We start from the raw sequence: 16,899 nt of genomic DNA, 5'->3' as shown, positions 1-16,899 counted from the left end.
CCACTGGTGGTACTGATTGTACAATTGATGGTGTTTCAGAATGGATGAAATACAGTATATTGTGAGAAGGCACCAATAAAACACAGAAGAGAGGAGTGACTGATAACTATTTTATTAGCTTACTTGACACTTACTCCTCCCCCAGTTTCCTATCTCTGAATCCTCCTTGGAGGAACAAGTCACTCCGTTGTCCTACAGAGAACCACACACAACAGGCCCATTAGCATTGGTAGCAGGAACAGCAAAGCTCCTTCACGGGACACCCAACAAGATGCTTCTGTCAGTCAGAGATCTCTGTTCAGTCCTGGCTTTCCCATATAATAGCTTCCAGCTGATGAAGCAAAGCCCCTCCTCATCTTCAGAAGAAAAGGCCACTGAGAGGGTTCAGTCCTGGCCAAGGGAAAGGCAGACTGTACGAAGTGGCATCTTCTGTAGAGAGTGTGATGATAATCCCTGCTGGCAGAGGGAAAGGGGCAGGGAAACCCACATTCCAGGTCCACTGACCCCTTTGGTATGATCCAAGCTTCAGGGCTGGCCAATTTTGGCAGCCTCCGCTTTGATAAGAGCAATCAGGTCTTGGTTGATGAGAAAGACAAAGCGTAAACTAGCAATCTAGGGAACAAACAAACAAACAAAAAACAGGAAGAGGTCAAATCAGAAAAGAATAACTCTGGCTTTTAAGTATCCTTCTCTAACCACTTCTCTGCTGCCTCAGAGTCATAAACCACTTCAAGAAAGAGACTTAAAGCATCCATGACAGGGACTCTGGTGCTTCCCCAGGCAGAAGGCTGTCAAATAATAATAATAATAATAATAATAATAATAATAATAATAATAATAACAATAATAATATCTCCTGACCTCAAGATTGTGTGAGAAAAACAAGTATGGATCATCAATGTTGCAATTCCAGGCAACAGCAGGATTGAAGAGAAACAACTGGAAAGGCTGACATGATACGAGGATTTAAAGATCAAACTGCAAAGACTCTGACACAAGCCAGTCAAGGTGGTCCCAGTGGTGATCGGCACATTGGGTGCAGTGCCTAAAGACCCTGGCCTGCACTTAAACACAATCAGCCCTGACAAAATTACCATTTATCAGCTGCAAAAGTCCACCTTACTGGGATCTGCATGCATTATTCGCCAATGCATCACATAGTCCTAGACATCTGGGAAGTGTCCGACGTGTGATCCAATACAACAACCAGCAGATCTTGTTTGCTGTGTACTAATGTTGTTGTGTTTAAAATAATCACCATCACCATCATCATCATCTTTGTATCCAGCTTTTCTCCCCAAAGGGGAACCAAAGCGGCTCACAATATTATAAAAACAATACAGATTAAACATATATATAAAAATAACCTATAAGTATAGAATTGACCCCAAGACCCCTCTATTGTAGATTTCTGCCTTACTGTTAGCCTTTGAATCATACCAAGAAGATGTTAACAACTCTACACTCACTGCTTAAATAAAGAATACACAGGTTCAGCTATGTGTCTTCAAAAGTCAAAACTATGTGCAAGTCAACTAGGACTATATTCCAGATACCAACCTCATCTTGTTACACGACACGTTGTGCAAGACAGAAGCACAATCACATTTTCACTCAAGCTCACCTCAACCACAGAATTGTTGCTGAGTTTCCATTTGTTCCCACAGAGGACAGGGCGCCCATCAACGTAAATGGGCCGTCGGCCTTCATTGGCTAGGAAGAAGTCACCATTGTTCTTCAGCTTGATGACCCCTGTGGATATGGCACACGTGGGATGATGAGAAATACAACATCCCAAAGGAAAATGAAGTGACCCCTTCTAGATTTTCCTCTTTCAACCTTAACACAGCTTGTGCAATGAAAATTCACCACTGGCTGTCAACCACTCCAACCATTCCCAGCCAGTTTTCCACTCTCCATACTTTACCTTGCTTGCGGGATATTTTCCAGGCTGGTCCCTCCAATGCTAGATCCACATCAATCTGATTGTCTTTGGTGGCTCTACCAAGTGTGATCTGGAAGAGGAGATGAGCAAGACTATTTACGCTGTCTGTTGAAAGAACCACAATTTTGCTCTGACGAAATTACAATTCAGCAATCAAAATTAAGGAGACAAATATGTATACAATCTTACTTATTCTGCATTAACACTGTATTTTAAAATGGATTCTTATACTGCTGTTACTTACCAAGGACAATTTGGTGATGGGAGGGTAGATAAGAGTATCTCTGCATGGCTTTGCTAGAAATCCCATTTGAAAATAACAGAACTCTAATTTTCCCAGGGATATTTGAATCTGCACTAAAGGCCACGTAACACATAAGAGCTATTAACACACACAACCCTGACTTCTTTCAATTCAGATAGGTTCAATAAAAAGCTACTGCTACTTCTCTGGATTAAATCTACCCTTTTATAGAGAGATATGGCTCCAAAGCAGCTTATGCACAATGAATATTTCAAGGAACGGTCAACTCATAAAAACACATTGAAGTAAATTCTATTGTTCTTTAGAAATACATTGCCCTGCCAAACTATTCACCCCTCTTATATTTGCTACATTTTACTGTGTTTCAACCAGGGAGTGATGTAGATGGTATTGGGCCTGTTTTGGGTTTTTTTAATGCCACCTTCACAGCAGAGCACGTTGTCTACACCAAGTGGTAACAACGGCAGTTAAATCCATGCCAGTTCTGGGTTAAAAGATAAAGGTTTTCCCTTGACATTAAGTCTAGTCGAGTCCAACTCTTGGTGGGGGGTGGTGGTACTCATCTCCATTTCTAAGCCAAAGAGCTGGCATTGTCCATGGACATCTCCAAGGCAATGTGGCCAGCATGACTGCATGGAGCAGAGTTACCTTCATGCAGAAGTAGTACCTATTGATCTACTCACATTTGAATGTTTTCGAACTGCCAGGTTGGCAGAAGCTGGGCCTAACAGCAGGAGCTCACCCCACTCCCTGGATTCGAACCGCCAACCTTTTGATCAGCAAGTTCAGCAGCTCAGCGGTTTAACCCACTGTGCCACCAGTGGCCCCAGTTCTGGGTTATAACACAATAAACACGGGAAAGCTGAAGGGGAAAGGTCTATGAATATTTCTACAAGACCTGTAGCCGAGTACTTTTAAGAGTTCAAATTCTAACCCTCTATGTAAAGAAATGTTCAATGCTGTCTAAGCCTAAAGGAAATAAAAGATTCAACCCACCTCCCGAGAGCGCATGAGGTAACGCACCATCCTTCCACGCAGCACTGCTAATGTCTGGTTATCAAAATCAGGGGAGCTCATTCCTTGGACGGAGAGAGAAAGGAGCAGTTAAGGCGGAAGAGACCTTTGGAAGACAGTGAAAGCTCACAGCAACCTTCTAGAGGCCAGGCATACTGGGGGTGTCTGCTTTGTTCATACCACCAAATTAAAGAGCAGGTCTTTGGGCAATGCCTCCCCCACTCCCATTTCCCATCCCAAAGCCCCTCACTTTGGCGCTTCAGTCAGAAAAGGCCTTTCTGAACCTCTCTCACCAGTTATACTGTCCACCAGAACCTGCCATTTGTGTAGCTCTTGCTCCAACTGCCGAATTTCACGCTTCTGTCTTCGGTCTGCCACAGTCAACTCTGCCAGGAGAAAGGCAGCAAAGGAAAAGGCATTCAAAGGGAAGATGAAACAGGCTGTAGCTGAGTGCAAGCAAAGTGCACTCAGAACAGCCTTATTATTACACAGAAATCTTGTGAGTTTCTTTCTTTCTGTTACATGGCACCAGGTTAAAACAAGTTCAATCCAACTCACCATGCTCCAAGACCTCATCTCGTACATCTCTGCAGGAAGGAAAAGAGAGGAGCAGGGTCTTAGCTAAGCCTTCAATTCTTAAGTGACTCCACTGTGCTGTTACCCATTTTGCATCTGCATTGTCTAACTTTGATGTGAAAAGTAGGGTCTACAGATACAAACGCACCAAAGAGCAGTGACTTGATCAGGACTCTGCTAAGTGTGTGGTGTAGTAGCTTCAGTAGTGTTTAACACTGAAGTTTCCAAGTGGAGTGTTCCATTAGAACAAGTTGCTAGACGCAAAATGTGGAGAAATTAAATTTACTGTTGATCCTAGTAAATAACTGGCATCAAACAGAAGTTTGCAAAGCCAAAATACAAGTATGTCCTCTCTCAAGAAACAACAGATAACTTTCAGTATCAATCCTTAATTTTCAAATTGGCACAATGGGACTAGCAGTGACCTGCCTAGTTGTCACTGTAAGCCTTAAATAAGGTCCTGTGATTACACTATGCAACACAATTTGAAAAAAAAAATCTGTTCTTGGTTCAAAAATGTTATTTCCCGTTTAATTGTGCGGTACTTACTTTAAACACAGTTGTTACACACCAGAAACTTTGTTTTTTTTTTTTTGGTTGCCACAAACTATGCCTAATTGGTTAAGACTTAATGAGATATTCATTGGAAAATTACAACAAAATGTGCTGCGAGCATTCCCACAAAAATGATGTTTTTTGCAGTTTAATAAACTTCTCTCAAGTTTTTATGATAGACCCAATTAGGAAATGACATTTATAACCCAGGAAGAAAAATCATGTCACTTAGTATTATTAATCAAGATAATTAGTCCAATATCATCAAGGCACAGTAACCTATGTTTAATAAGGAAGGACAGCAAGGAAAAGCTATAGCTCCAGGGCAGAAAGTCTGCTTTATATGTCCAATGTTCCATGTTCAATGGCATCTATAGTCAGGACTGGGAAAGAATCTACCTTTCAAATCCTAGAAAGTCACTGTCAATCGATTTAAACAATACTGCACTATAGATATATCCACTGTTGACTCAGTACAAAGACAGCATCTTAGGTTCCTGTTTATTTAAATATATACCATGCGGTATGTTCACACAGACAGTAATTAAATACTACAGCATTAATTAAATAACAGAAGAAACATACATCAATAGAACCAGCTTCTGCTGCTGCCTATAAAAAGAGTGGTAGCAAAAGCAGTAGCCGATTAAAACTGGCATATGATTTTCCCCAAACATGTGTTCTCTGCAGATGATTTACACAAAGATTGCTCTTTTCGTCACTTCTTGAGCCAGTTATGTTGACCCTACCTGAATATAAAGTAGGATCCTCTTTCTGTTCGGCTCTATACTGACTCTGTACCTCTTTCCCTTCCACTTACTTCAGTTTGCTGTCATCTATCATGTCTTCAGCATCAGAGAAGTTGAGCACTTGGTCCCCTTTAGGTAGTGGCTGAACTGAAAGTGTCGAGAGAAGGCAAGGGGAAGATTAGACTCCTAGCACAAGCGTCAGCTTCTGCGAGGAAAGTGAGAGGTTTGGCTTTACCTGTCTGATCATCCAGGAGGTAATACTGCTTCATGAGTTGCCAATGTGTCTGAAGCACTTTGGCTGTGCGAGAGGGGTAGAAAACCTCTGGGTGTTTGTGCAGCAGGTCTTGGAAGGTATCCAGGGTGGGCTGGCTGGTCTGGGACAGAGAGGGAGGGGAAAGTCAAGCACAAACAACCCCTTTATTATAAGGGCTACGCAATAAGTTACTTTTTGTTAAATACAAGGTGAGGCAGCATAACTTCCTTTTTTAAAATGTGTGCCATTCAATTGTATGAAGACGTAGCGGAGCGCTAGTGGTCTCGTTCAAGAGGCAGGAGTATAAAGTTTTGTCCTGACACAGTTCAGTCGCCATCATGCTTTGGAACAGTGAGGAATGTGCTTTTGCCGTTGATGGCTACTTTTCGAGCAGATTTGGAGTGGCCGGCCCCGCTCTCCAGATTTGGCCCCTTGTGATTTTTTTCTATGGGGTTTTCTGAAATCTCGTGTTTATGTGAACCATCCAAGGACCCTATAAGATTTGAAGACCAACATCCAGGAAGAAATTGCCAACATAACGCCTGCTATGCTGGCAAGAGTCATGACAAATGCCAGAAATCGGTTTACTCAGTGTATGGAGAATGGAGAATGGGAGACGTCACCTATCTAATTTGATCTTCAAAACTATGTAAAACAAAACTTTAGGTATGCACCTACATTATTAAAAAAATTCTGATTCATACAATGGTTTTTATTAAGTTTTGAAAAAAGGAAGATACTGCCTCACCCTGTAGAATCTGAGGGTCAGGTATAAATGCAACTCTAGAATAGTCAACTTATGTTCTCTTGGAAGACCATGAGAGTGAAATTTACAAGCCACCACACACACTTATAAAAGTGCCTGTTCATTTCTCTTGGGGATCTATGTACATATTAGAAAAAAGGAAGGAGAAAGAGAACCCCCCTGGTGTGTATTATTTTCAGGAAGCAGGGCTGGACTTTCAAATACCCAGTTTTTGCTTCTTACCGATCCCACTTTGCTCAGCAGCTGCTCTTCTGCTTTGCTGAACAGTACTTTGCTCTGAATAGAGGCAATGGCTTCAGGATGCAGCTGGCGCATGGCCTGGCAGGAGAGCCTGGAAGAGGAGGAAAGGGCAGAATTGTCCCTGTGCATCATTTTCAAGTATACAGAAAAGCTCTGAGAAGCGCAGCATCTCTTGCTGTGGAGCTAGTAATGAGGAGAGCAAAAGAGATCACCAAGCCATCTTTCAATCATGTAGTCATGAAAGACAGACGAAGTCTCCCTCTTATCCAAACTTACTAAAGAATAGGTAAAGGTAAAGATTTCCCCTGATGTTAAGTCTAGTCATGTCTGACTCTGGGAGTCAGACACATCTCCATTTCTAAGCCAAAGAGCTGGAATTGTCCACAGACACTTCCAAGGTCATGTGGCAAGCATGACTGCATTGAGAGCCGCTACCTTCCCGCAGAAGCGGTACCTACTGATATTTGTATGCTTTTGAACTGCTAGATTTACAGAAGCTGGGCCTAATAGCGGGAGCTCAACCAGCTCCCCGGATTCGAATTACCAATCTTTCGGTCAGCAAATTCAGCAGCTCAGTGGTTTAACCCACTGCGCCACCAGGCCCCCCAATAAGAATACTAAAGAATCAGTTTGGGAATATTGTATTTCTTAAATTATAAGACACTACTGATTGTAACACGCACCCCAATTTCAGAACAACCACCACCAGCAAAAACACACCTGTGCATCCCATTTTTAGAGATGTTTGCCTAGAAATAAGTGAGGCTTAGAACTGAAGAAATTTTACAGAGCCTCCAACAGAAGGAATACATCCTTAACAGACAATTGCTTCTGCAAAGTGATGTCAAAATGGAGAAAACAAAAGACAAACACTAGGCATTGCCACATTCTAGTCCATGTTCATCCCTTCATTCCAGAATGTGCTTGAAAATAAACTCCGCTGATTTTAAAAAGTGACTCCCAAATAAAAACATTAAGGCTCCTTGGTTTTGAACATACATATACAATCCTCTTTTGATATTACAGAATTTGTTTCCTCCTACAAGCTGATCTGTTGCTATTTCTCTGCAGGAGACAGCTCACTGCTACTAGACTGAGAAGGAAACATTTTGACACTTCCCTGTCCTTGGAAACAAGACATCCCCTTGGGAAAAATTGGGCTGTGAGGGGTCACGAACCAGTTCAATCCCCGCTTTTCCCGTGGCAGTTTTTGGTAACAAGAGGACTTACTTGGAGATCACAGGGTCGTAGAGCAGAGCATACCATCTCTCTTGGATTTCTCTCAAGTTGAAGCGACAGCTGAACTTCACCCCCAGGTGCACAGAGGTCAAGTCATTTGTCTGCGGGGAAAGAGGAAGGAGAGAAAATGAGAACGACCCCTTCTTTCCAAACATGCTCAAATAGCACAACAAGCCAGAAACTTCAGAGACAAATACAAGAGATGCCCATTTAAGAGGGTAAGGAAATAAGATATGTCCTGATTTTGGAAAAATAGCCTTTTAAAAAAAGAGTCAGCATCCTTTTAACTTCAAGGCTTTTTATCTTCAACAGCTTAATACAGTGGAGGATTAAGGAGGAGATACTGTAACATCACAAGGAAGGCAAGGAAAGGATGGACATATGGAAGCTACCATCTACCAAGTCAGAGCAATGCTCTATTTGCTTCAGTCCTGACCACACCAGGACTCTCCAGATATTCCAGGACTAGAATATGAGTTCCTAATACTAACTGAAGGGCCACCACTTCCTCACCCTTGGTCTTCATTGACTGACAGCAACTCACAATTAATAGCTTAATGCAATACACCCATGTTTCTGTGGTCCAAAGAAAGCAACCATGCCCATATTGACAAAAAGGGCTTCAAGCTACAACATAGTTACAAAAGTAGAGAGAGGACATGGCTTGTCAGTCTCATGCAAAGTACTTCACATTTCTCAAGGAGAAAATGGCACATAAGTGATTCAAAGATACCTCCTGACCCATTTTTTCTCCCTAGTCTAATCATACCCCACTACCTGAAGGACAGCATTGATGAGCAAGAGATCATCGGTGGGTTTCCAGCGGCCCAAATCTTTGGTGACCTGCAAAGGCTGCTTGCTTTTCTTCATCCGTTTGGCAAGGCTAGGATTTGGAGCTGGGCTCGGAGTGACAGGTGCAGAGATAGATTTGGACACCTGAGGAGGCAGAGAGAACGTCATACAGATGGCAGGAGCAGACTCAGGAGTAAGGACAACCAACATGCAAATAGAGACCTAAGTCATAAAGTGGTGACAGCACATTTCATTGCAAGATTATGGAGTGGCATCTACAACAGCAAAAGGAGGCCACCGTTGAGTTCTAGGAAGGTTTTTAAAGCATGACATTTTAGATCACCTGGTAAAAGAGTGATCCTGATGGCTCTTAGCCACCACAGAGGCTGTCATACAACTCACCTTTTTTTTCTCGCTGGAAGAGGGCTCACTGCCTGAGCAGCGCCCAGGCTCTACCCCACTAGGGCCCTTGGCCCGGCTAGATGATTTGGCCAGGCTGCTCTCTACCAATTCATCATCAAACTTCTTCCGCTTGATGAACCTGGAACAGTGAAGGTCCACATTACCATATTCTATTGCAAGTAGTTAGTCTGCCACCATGGTATAGGTGCAAACAGTATCAACATCAATTGAAATTAATGGGATTTCCTAAAAGCAAACGTCTATGAAGAATTTAAAAATGATCCCTTCACTTGAAAGAGTTTGGTAAAAAAAAACAAAAACCAACCAACCAAAAATCCTGGTCTATAATCAGGTCGCAAGTAATAGCTCTGAAAGCAGTACCTGATTCTCTAATTTCCAATTCAACTAGAATCATGTCTGCATTATTTATATAATCCCAGGGCTTGGGGTTGCTTTTACAAATTAGACAAAGGAAGCATTTTGACTGAATTCATTTTCCCCTCTTAAAGTGTACTGTTTGAACCATGCTACAAACTCTGTCAAGAATTTCAGAATATGATGCTCTCATCTACAAAAAGTAGATACAAGAATGTATAGCGCTGCTTCAGATGTCCGAAAAGAATATAGATTTTATTATGCTCAGGTTCTACTTCCCTTCTCCTCTCAAAATACCACTTTTGCAAATGAAAGGCACCAGACTTCATATGAAGACTGTAGCTCTTTATTTCTGGATAAAAAGAACAACTAAGCAACATATCCTATTCAAAGGTTCTACTCTCCAAGAGAGATGCTCAGACATAAACTTCCCCCTTTCCTCCCTAGACTGTTCACTAACAGAACCAAATAGTTACCTGGAAGAACTGCGCCGTTTTGGAATGGCACCAGAAACCTGTGAGGAGCTCCTTTTCTGTCCAGCCAGAGACTCTTCGTCTTCAGAGCGGCTCGCTGTGCCTGACGCCATCAGTCTAGGATCCAACACGTCTGTCAGGGAAAGAATACAGAAACAGTCTTTGATACGACATTAATGTGGGTTTGATCAACTTTACATTTATTTATTTATTTATGACATTTATATGCCGCCCTTCTCAACCCGAAGGGGACTCAGAGTGGCTTACAAGTAATAAAATAAATACAATATCGTCCTGGACCCCTTTCTTTACTCTGGTCCCAGAGTAGCAGTTGGTGTTGGGGGGAGGGACTCCCAACTGATGACACTGGAGACAAGATGATGGCACTGTCTTCCTGGCCCCTCTCTTTACTCTTTGCACAGCTGACATAGGATACTTCAGAGGAAATATTTCTAACGTTTCACACATTATTTATGGATTGAACCATGTCTCAGCAGCCTTAGAAGTCTGGGTCCCATTTCCTAAGAAAAACCCAAGCATTTTTTCTTATCCTTAAAAAAACATACTCCTCAAGAACATCTTTTTCGGGAAATATTTAACTGATCTCAATGAATGTTACTACTACATAAAGGTGTTTTGAACATTTTCCATATTTAGACAAATCCACTGTGAGGCAGAGCAAGTGCAATGGACAGAGTATTTGCTTTTGATACAGTAGGCTTAGCATCAAAGTTCTGAACTGTTAGATCCATTACATGTTGTAACACTAAGCCTCAGTTGAGTGAGTTACATAGCTGCCCCACCCTAAATATATCTTCACATTAAAATCAAATAAGTATAATTTAAATTAACAATAATAACTTTATTTATATCCCACCACCTCAGGGAGACTCAGGGAGGCTTACAGAGCAGCACATGATGGTGCCACACAAAACACATAAAATACAATACATCAGTATTTATAAAATCTGTGACAACACCAATTCACATAAAACAACACTTACAGGAATTAAACAAAAATCCCAATCAATTTAAATAAAGTGCTCAGTTAGTGAATATATGTACATCTCTCCTAGAACAAAGGCTCCAGCAGGCCAGCAGTTTTTTTTAAACACAGAAGTTTCCCCCTCTAATGAATCTTTTTTATGTCAAACAGCTTTCTCTAATTTTCCTAGTGTTCATGCATGTATGGAGGACCATTCAGTGGCAATGAGTTAACTGATGAAAAAAACATTACCTTATACAGTATATTATTCCTATGGGAGATTTGAGACTAAAGGGACTCCAGATCTTCCTAAGGACTTGGCAATTACAGTGGTAAGGACTTTTAATGAGTAGGCTTGGATGTCTTGCTTGTCAGAAGGCTGCTGAAAGGCCTCCCTTGCAAGCAAGTGGATCTGTGTGTACCAAAAGAAAATACTCTAAACTGGAAATTTACTTAAAATGGATTACAGCAGCCACAATCTCACTGTGCTAGGAAGTGTTAGACCCCTTCTCCGCTGCCATATAATCCAGATTATCACAGCAGATAATTTATATTATCTTATCTGAACTGGATTATGAGTCTACATTGCCATATAATCCAGTTTAAAGCAGATAATCTAGATTCTATATGGCTGTGTAGAAGGGGTCTTAGAGCTGTCACACCAACTTTAGCTGTAGAAAAAAAGCCCTATCTACAATGGGATGTCTCCAGGGACAAGGCTGGGTCAGCAACAAAATAATGGCCTGATCATTCTGGGGACAGTGCAACCCATTTTAAAAGAGACTGTACTCTGCTTCTCCAATCAAATGGACTACTCACCAACAGGACCTCAGTCTTGTCAGGATTGAGCTTCACTTTATTGGCCCACATCCAGTCCATCACTGATCCCAGGCGCCAATTCAGCACTTCCCCTGCCTCACCTGAATCAGATGAAAAAGAGGGAGTTAGGTGGCATTAGCGGAATAGTGGCATCACATATCTAATTTTTGGACAGCTTTACTGGGAAGATGAAGTTCATACTGACTTTTTTTTAAAATGTTTTACTAAATTTATTGAATAAATAATGCAGTTTCCATATAGCAGCAAACATATGGAAACAACACAAATAGCAAGATATAGGTAAGCAAAAACAGGGTGACAGGGTGATAGCTGGGACCCAGCGCTGCTAGCGTTACGCTGATAGTGCAACTGTGGTTGTGAATGAGGGAAGGAACCACATGACCGACCCCATGGTCGAGAGAGGGGGCGGAGTGAGAATGGATGGAGTGAGAGACACAGAGGGGAACAAAGTCGGGAAGGGAGTTCGTTGTTGCATTACAAGGATAGAAAGGAGGAGGAAAATATGAGGAGTGGTGTAAAATCAATCTAATCCACTTTATTGAGCAGTTTCGGACAAGTTTTTCTCAGGGACATTGAATTATTGCACTATGCCCCGCAGTTTGTGGACAGCCTGGATGTCTGGTGGCAACAACATGGAAGTGTTTAATAATCTTTTGGGCCAGATTGCTGATTTCTATCCCATTTAATGTCTTCTCAAAGCGTTTCCCAAACCGTCGTTTCTCATTTATCATTAAAGACCTCTTATATTCCTTCACTGTTATCTGTGTCCCCCCTGCGTTAAATAACTTCAGTGGTATCCTCCCACGCCTGCGTTCTGCAAGCAGCGTTCCCGAAGCAGCGTTCCAGAAACAGCATAAGGCTAGCAGTGCTGGGTCCCACCTATCACACTATCACAAAAAATAGCCCGTTCTTAACTACACGTTGTTTGTAAGTTGGGTGTTTGCAATTTAGCGTCTGCCTGTGTATATATATATTCACCATCTTTAAAATGACTTTCCCTTTATGAAGACATTAAATATCCTTGAAGACAAAGGGGACCCTGTGAGACCACACTGCAAAAAAGCCTTGCTGCTGAGCAGTATTCCCCAGCACCAGCTGCTAGAACTGAATCTTCTCGAAGGAGTGCAGTGAAAAAAGCCCAGGACTCACAATTCCCAACTTGGACAGCCTTCCTACAAAGACACGTGATCTATGGTTGTGATGGGCACCAAGAGGTCTAGGAGTGAACATCTCCATTTCTTTCCCAATCTGTGTCATCCTCCACCATTAGCCAAACCTTTTGCCAAATGACCATTTGCCACTGGAATTGAAGTGTTAGAACAAGGGCCAAAGAAAACTCCAATCACCAAAACTAAATCTATGATTCTATGAATAGCATTTTGCTTAAATGACTTTTGATCAGGCCATTTCTGTACCCATCAGGTCTGGGTTACATTGGGAACATCCTCCCTGTCAGCTTTGTCTGCCTATTTACCCTATTCTATGAGCTGAATTAGTGCAGTTTGATGCCACTTTAATTGGAAGGGTTCAATGGCAAAAGTATGATAGCTGGGACCCTGGGCAATGCTACTTGCGCAATGTGGGTCAGAATTAATGAAGGGAAGGCGTGCACAAGACAGTGGAGTGAGAGACACAGTTGCGACAGAAACGTGGCAAGATAGTTCGACAGAAAAGGGGGGGGAGAAAGGGGGACAGAAAGCGGGGGGGGGGGGGGGGACAACAAGCAGCCAAGCATAGTACCTTGGGAAGTCTGATCTGGCAACAGTAGTCCACACTCTTGTTACATCCCGAATAGATTACTGCACCACACTCTACGTGGGGCTGCCTTTGAAGACTGTTAGGAAACTTCAACTAGTCCAACAGGTTGCAGCCAGATTACTAACTGGAGCGACATACAGGGAGCACACCACCCCTTTGTTATGTCAGCTCCACTGGCTGCCAATCCAACTCCAAACTCAATTCAAAGTGTTGGTTTTGACCTATAAAGCTCTATGCAGTTCTGGCCCAGCTTACTTGTCTGAACGCATCTCCCTCTACATCCCACCTTGCAGTTTAAGATCATCCGGGGAGACCCTGCTCTCGCTCCCGCCAGCGTCGCAAATATGTCTGACGGGGACGAGAGACAGGGCCTTCTTGGCTGTAGCCCTCCACCTGAGGAACTCACTTCCCAACGTGGCAAGATCAGCTTCATCCCTCCTGTCTTTTAGGAAGAAATTGAAGTCGTGGTTCTGGGACCAAGCTTTTGGACAGCAGGCATAAATAGTGCTTTGGATATGGAATTTGACTGGAATGGTGATACAGTGGTTAATACCGTTTTTATTGTTTTAATTAATGTTCTATTTATTGTTTTAATTGTTGTTATATTGCTTTGTTATATTTAATGGCATAAAATTGTGCCAAATGTAAGCCATCCTGAGTCCCCCTTCGGGGGTTGAGAAGGATGTGGTAGAAATACTGGAAATAAATAAATAGTGCTTAAGGCAAGGGAAGTAATGTTAAGAGTTATTTACTGTTAAATGATAAACAATGGCTTACGATAAACGGTAAATGGGATAGAAATGTTTCCTCTTCCCCCTTTCTGATGAACTATCTTGCCACGACTCTGACGCAGCTGCGTCTCTCACTCGCTGCGCTGTCTTGCACATGTGTTTCCCTCATTAATTCAGACCTGGATTGCGCAACCAGCATAGGGTCCCAGCTATCATACTTTTGCCAGCTCAACGATAATACAATTATGGGAGATATATTTTTATAAGGTCTTTAGCCTTCTCTGCCAAAGGGAACTGGGACCTCAGCAAACCACAACTCCCTGATCCCATAGCACTGAACCATGGCAGCTAAAGTGGTGCCGAAGTGCATTAATTCTACAGCGTAGGAGCATCCTGTGGTAGCCAGTCTCCACCCCTAACCTACCTCACAGGCTTGTTTTCATAGAATCATGTGGAACACATCTCACCAGTAGATGTGGCTCTTAATGAGACATGCCGCATTATCATGGGGTGTCTGCGCCCTACACCACTAGAGAAATTACACTGTTTAGCCGGTATTGCACCACCTGACCTCTGCCGGGAAGTAGCAACCCATAGTGAAAGGCCCAAGGCTGTGACATCTCCAGCTCATCCCGTTTGGATATCAGCCAGCACGTCAACAACTTAAATCAAGAATTAGTTTTCTAAGATCTACAGAGACACTCGCTGGAACACCTCAGCAAGCAAGAGTCCAAAAGTGGCAGGCTCAAACCCAAAAGTGGCAGGCTTAAATCAATGGCTGATTCCAAATGAGAGACTACCCACAGAAAACTGGGCGACTTGGAAGGCGCTGAACAGACTGCGCTCTGGCACCACGAGATGCAGAGCCAACCTTCAGAAATGGGGCCACAAAGTGGAATCCACGACATGCGAGTGTGGAGAAGAGCAAATTACAGACCACCTGCTGCAATGCAACCTGAGTCCTGCCATATGCACAATGGAGGACCTTCTTGCAGCAACACCGGAAGCACTCCAAGTGGCCAGATACTGGTCAAAGGACATTTAATCAACTACCAAACTTGCAAACTTTGTCTTCTGTTTGTTTGTTTAAAAATGCAATGCCTCCTCCTGACACGATAAATAAATAAATAGAATCAAAGAGTTGGAAGAGACCTCATGGGCCATCCATTCCAACCCCCTGCCAAGAAGCAGGAAAATTGCATTCAAAGCACCCCCGACAGATGGCCATCCAGCCTCTGTTTAAAAGCTTCCAAAGAAGGAGCCTCCACCAGATTAAAACCAGCGCTGAAAAATTTCCTACACTGAATAATAGAATAATAGATTTGGAAGAGACCATATGGGCTATTTAGGCCAATCCCTTACTTTCAATTCTTCGAGGAACATAAAGGTAATAACAACGGATTAGTTGCCCGCGCATGCGCACTAGGTTGCGAAAGTCTCGCCGTACCACCTGAGGGGACAGGAAAGGTACGCATGCGCAGTCTTATCACACACACCCGGAGTCTCCGGTTGCGCATGCGCTTCTCACCCGCCCCAACCGAGTAAAGCTGCCTCCGACCTATTCTTAACCCACTTCTGAGGCGCTTAGAAAGCCTATTTACCCCACTGCCTCACCATTCTCGAGGCTTACCACGACTGCGGCCTCCTTGCAGCATCCATCTCCGAAGCCCGAGCGAAAGCTGAATCACTTCCGGATGACGAGGAGACAAACGCATGACAAGACCCCACCCATTTCCGCTTTGCCATAGAGGCGACCCAATGCAGTCAGGAAGAGCGGCTCTCTCCTCGGCTTCTGCGGGGCGGCCATGTTTGTTATGGGCAGGTTGTAGTACTGGTCCAGTTTGACACCACTTGCAACTTCCATGGCTCAGGGCTATGAAATTGTGGGGGTTGCAGTTCGTTGAGGCAGAAAAGGCTAAAGACGTTGTAAGACTGTAACTCCCACGATTCCATAGCATTAAGCAGCTAAAGTGGTGTCAAACTGTATTAATTTGCCAGTGTAAATCAGATATGGGCAAACCTGGGCCCTCCAGGAGTTTTGGACTTCAACTCCCACCATTCCTAACAGCCTCAGGCCCTTTACTTTCCCCCTTCAGCCGCTTAAGCGGCTGAGGGGGAAAAGTAAAGGGCCTGAGGCTGTTAGGAATGGTGGGAGTTGAAGTCCAAAACTCCTGGAGGGCCCAGGTTTGCCCATACCTGGTGTAGATCCATCCCATGGCTTTGTCTCAAAGTGAGATCCGAGACGAAATGGAGAGAGCTCAAAAGATGCGAAATCTAAAAAAGCAATTAAAAGTTAATTGCATTTCATCATAGGTCTGTCATAAATGATAGGAAATAGGACTGCGTTGCTAACCTGCAGATGCCGGGGTCCTGAAGGATGGAACCTCTGGAGTTCAATGGGGTTGTCCTGCGATGTAGCTTGAATCTTCCTCATCCGAAATACCGGGGACCACAGGTGTTTTGGATTTTTTGGGATTTTTCTTCAGATTTCGGAATATTTGCTTATTCAGAATGAGATATTTTGGAAATGGGGCCTTAAACCATAAAATTTACTTTTCATATACAGGTAGAGGGGATGTGGTTTTAAAAAGGGAATTTTCAGAGATGTCATGATTTACTGCCATAGTGGTCTGTTTCTGCAGTAGGCCTATGTTTACAGAAAATGCTGATTGCTTGAGGATCCAGTGCTACAGAAAATAAGTTACTATTCAAGGATAACAATACATCCAAGTTTCCCAGTCACTCTGGAGCCATGTTTGCAACAGAATAACAGATAAGATGCAGTCATGGTCAGAGAACAACAGACTATAGTTGTGTTATAGTTGTGCCATTGTTAGGATCCCATGTGTGCTATAATGTCAATCAAAATCATAAACCACCAATGAACAATTGTATAGCTAACTTAGACCAATGAATTGATTTGTCTTTGGGAACCAATGAA

At 43.0% G+C, this 16,899-nt stretch overlaps 1 protein-coding gene across 2 annotated transcripts; it reads right to left on the bottom strand.

Annotated features, from left to right (window-relative positions):
• Positions 1-96: 96 nt before the first annotated feature.
• Positions 97-15,680, bottom strand: MCRS1 (microspherule protein 1). Of its 2 annotated transcripts, none has more exons than XM_060763931.2 (15): positions 15,589-15,680; positions 11,449-11,549; positions 9,648-9,777; positions 8,797-8,935; positions 8,380-8,538; positions 7,594-7,703; positions 6,346-6,454; positions 5,340-5,478; positions 5,176-5,251; positions 3,783-3,811; positions 3,518-3,610; positions 3,207-3,289; positions 1,928-2,015; positions 1,625-1,752; positions 97-612 (listed from the first exon to the last, which is right to left on the bottom strand). In XM_060763931.2, the coding sequence occupies exons 3-15, from the start codon at positions 9,755-9,757 to the stop codon at positions 526-528; spliced, it is 1,350 nt and encodes a 449-aa protein (XP_060619914.2). In that variant the 5' UTR covers positions 9,758-9,777; positions 11,449-11,549; positions 15,589-15,680; the 3' UTR covers positions 97-525. The 2 variants fall into 2 exon arrangements, with proteins under 2 accessions (XP_060619914.2, XP_060619915.2); XM_060763932.2 differs by having other exon boundaries at positions 15,573-15,668.
• Positions 15,681-16,899: the final 1,219 nt, after the last annotated feature.

The sequence above is a fragment of the Anolis sagrei genome, chromosome 2, assembly GCF_037176765.1.
Source record: "Anolis sagrei isolate rAnoSag1 chromosome 2, rAnoSag1.mat, whole genome shotgun sequence".
In the NCBI taxonomy this organism is placed as follows: Eukaryota; Metazoa; Chordata; class Lepidosauria; order Squamata; family Dactyloidae; genus Anolis; species Anolis sagrei.
This window is presented reverse-complemented; position numbering and strand designations above follow the sequence as displayed.

What these genes read in the sequence shown, in the direction of transcription:
- MCRS1 (XM_060763931.2), bottom strand. Translation starts at nt 9,757, where the DNA reads ATGGCGTCAGGCACAGCGAGCCGCTCTGAAGACGAAGAGTCTCTGGCT. An exon ending in CCTCCTGGATGATCAGACAG is followed by an intron (nt 5,252 to 5,339) that starts GTAAAGCCAAAC and finishes CGACACTTTCAG; the next exon opens with TTCAGCCACTACCTAAAGGG. An exon ending in ATAGATGACAGCAAACTGAA is followed by an intron (nt 3,812 to 5,175) that starts GTAAGTGGAAGG and finishes TCCTTCCTGCAG; the next exon opens with AGATGTACGAGATGAGGTCT.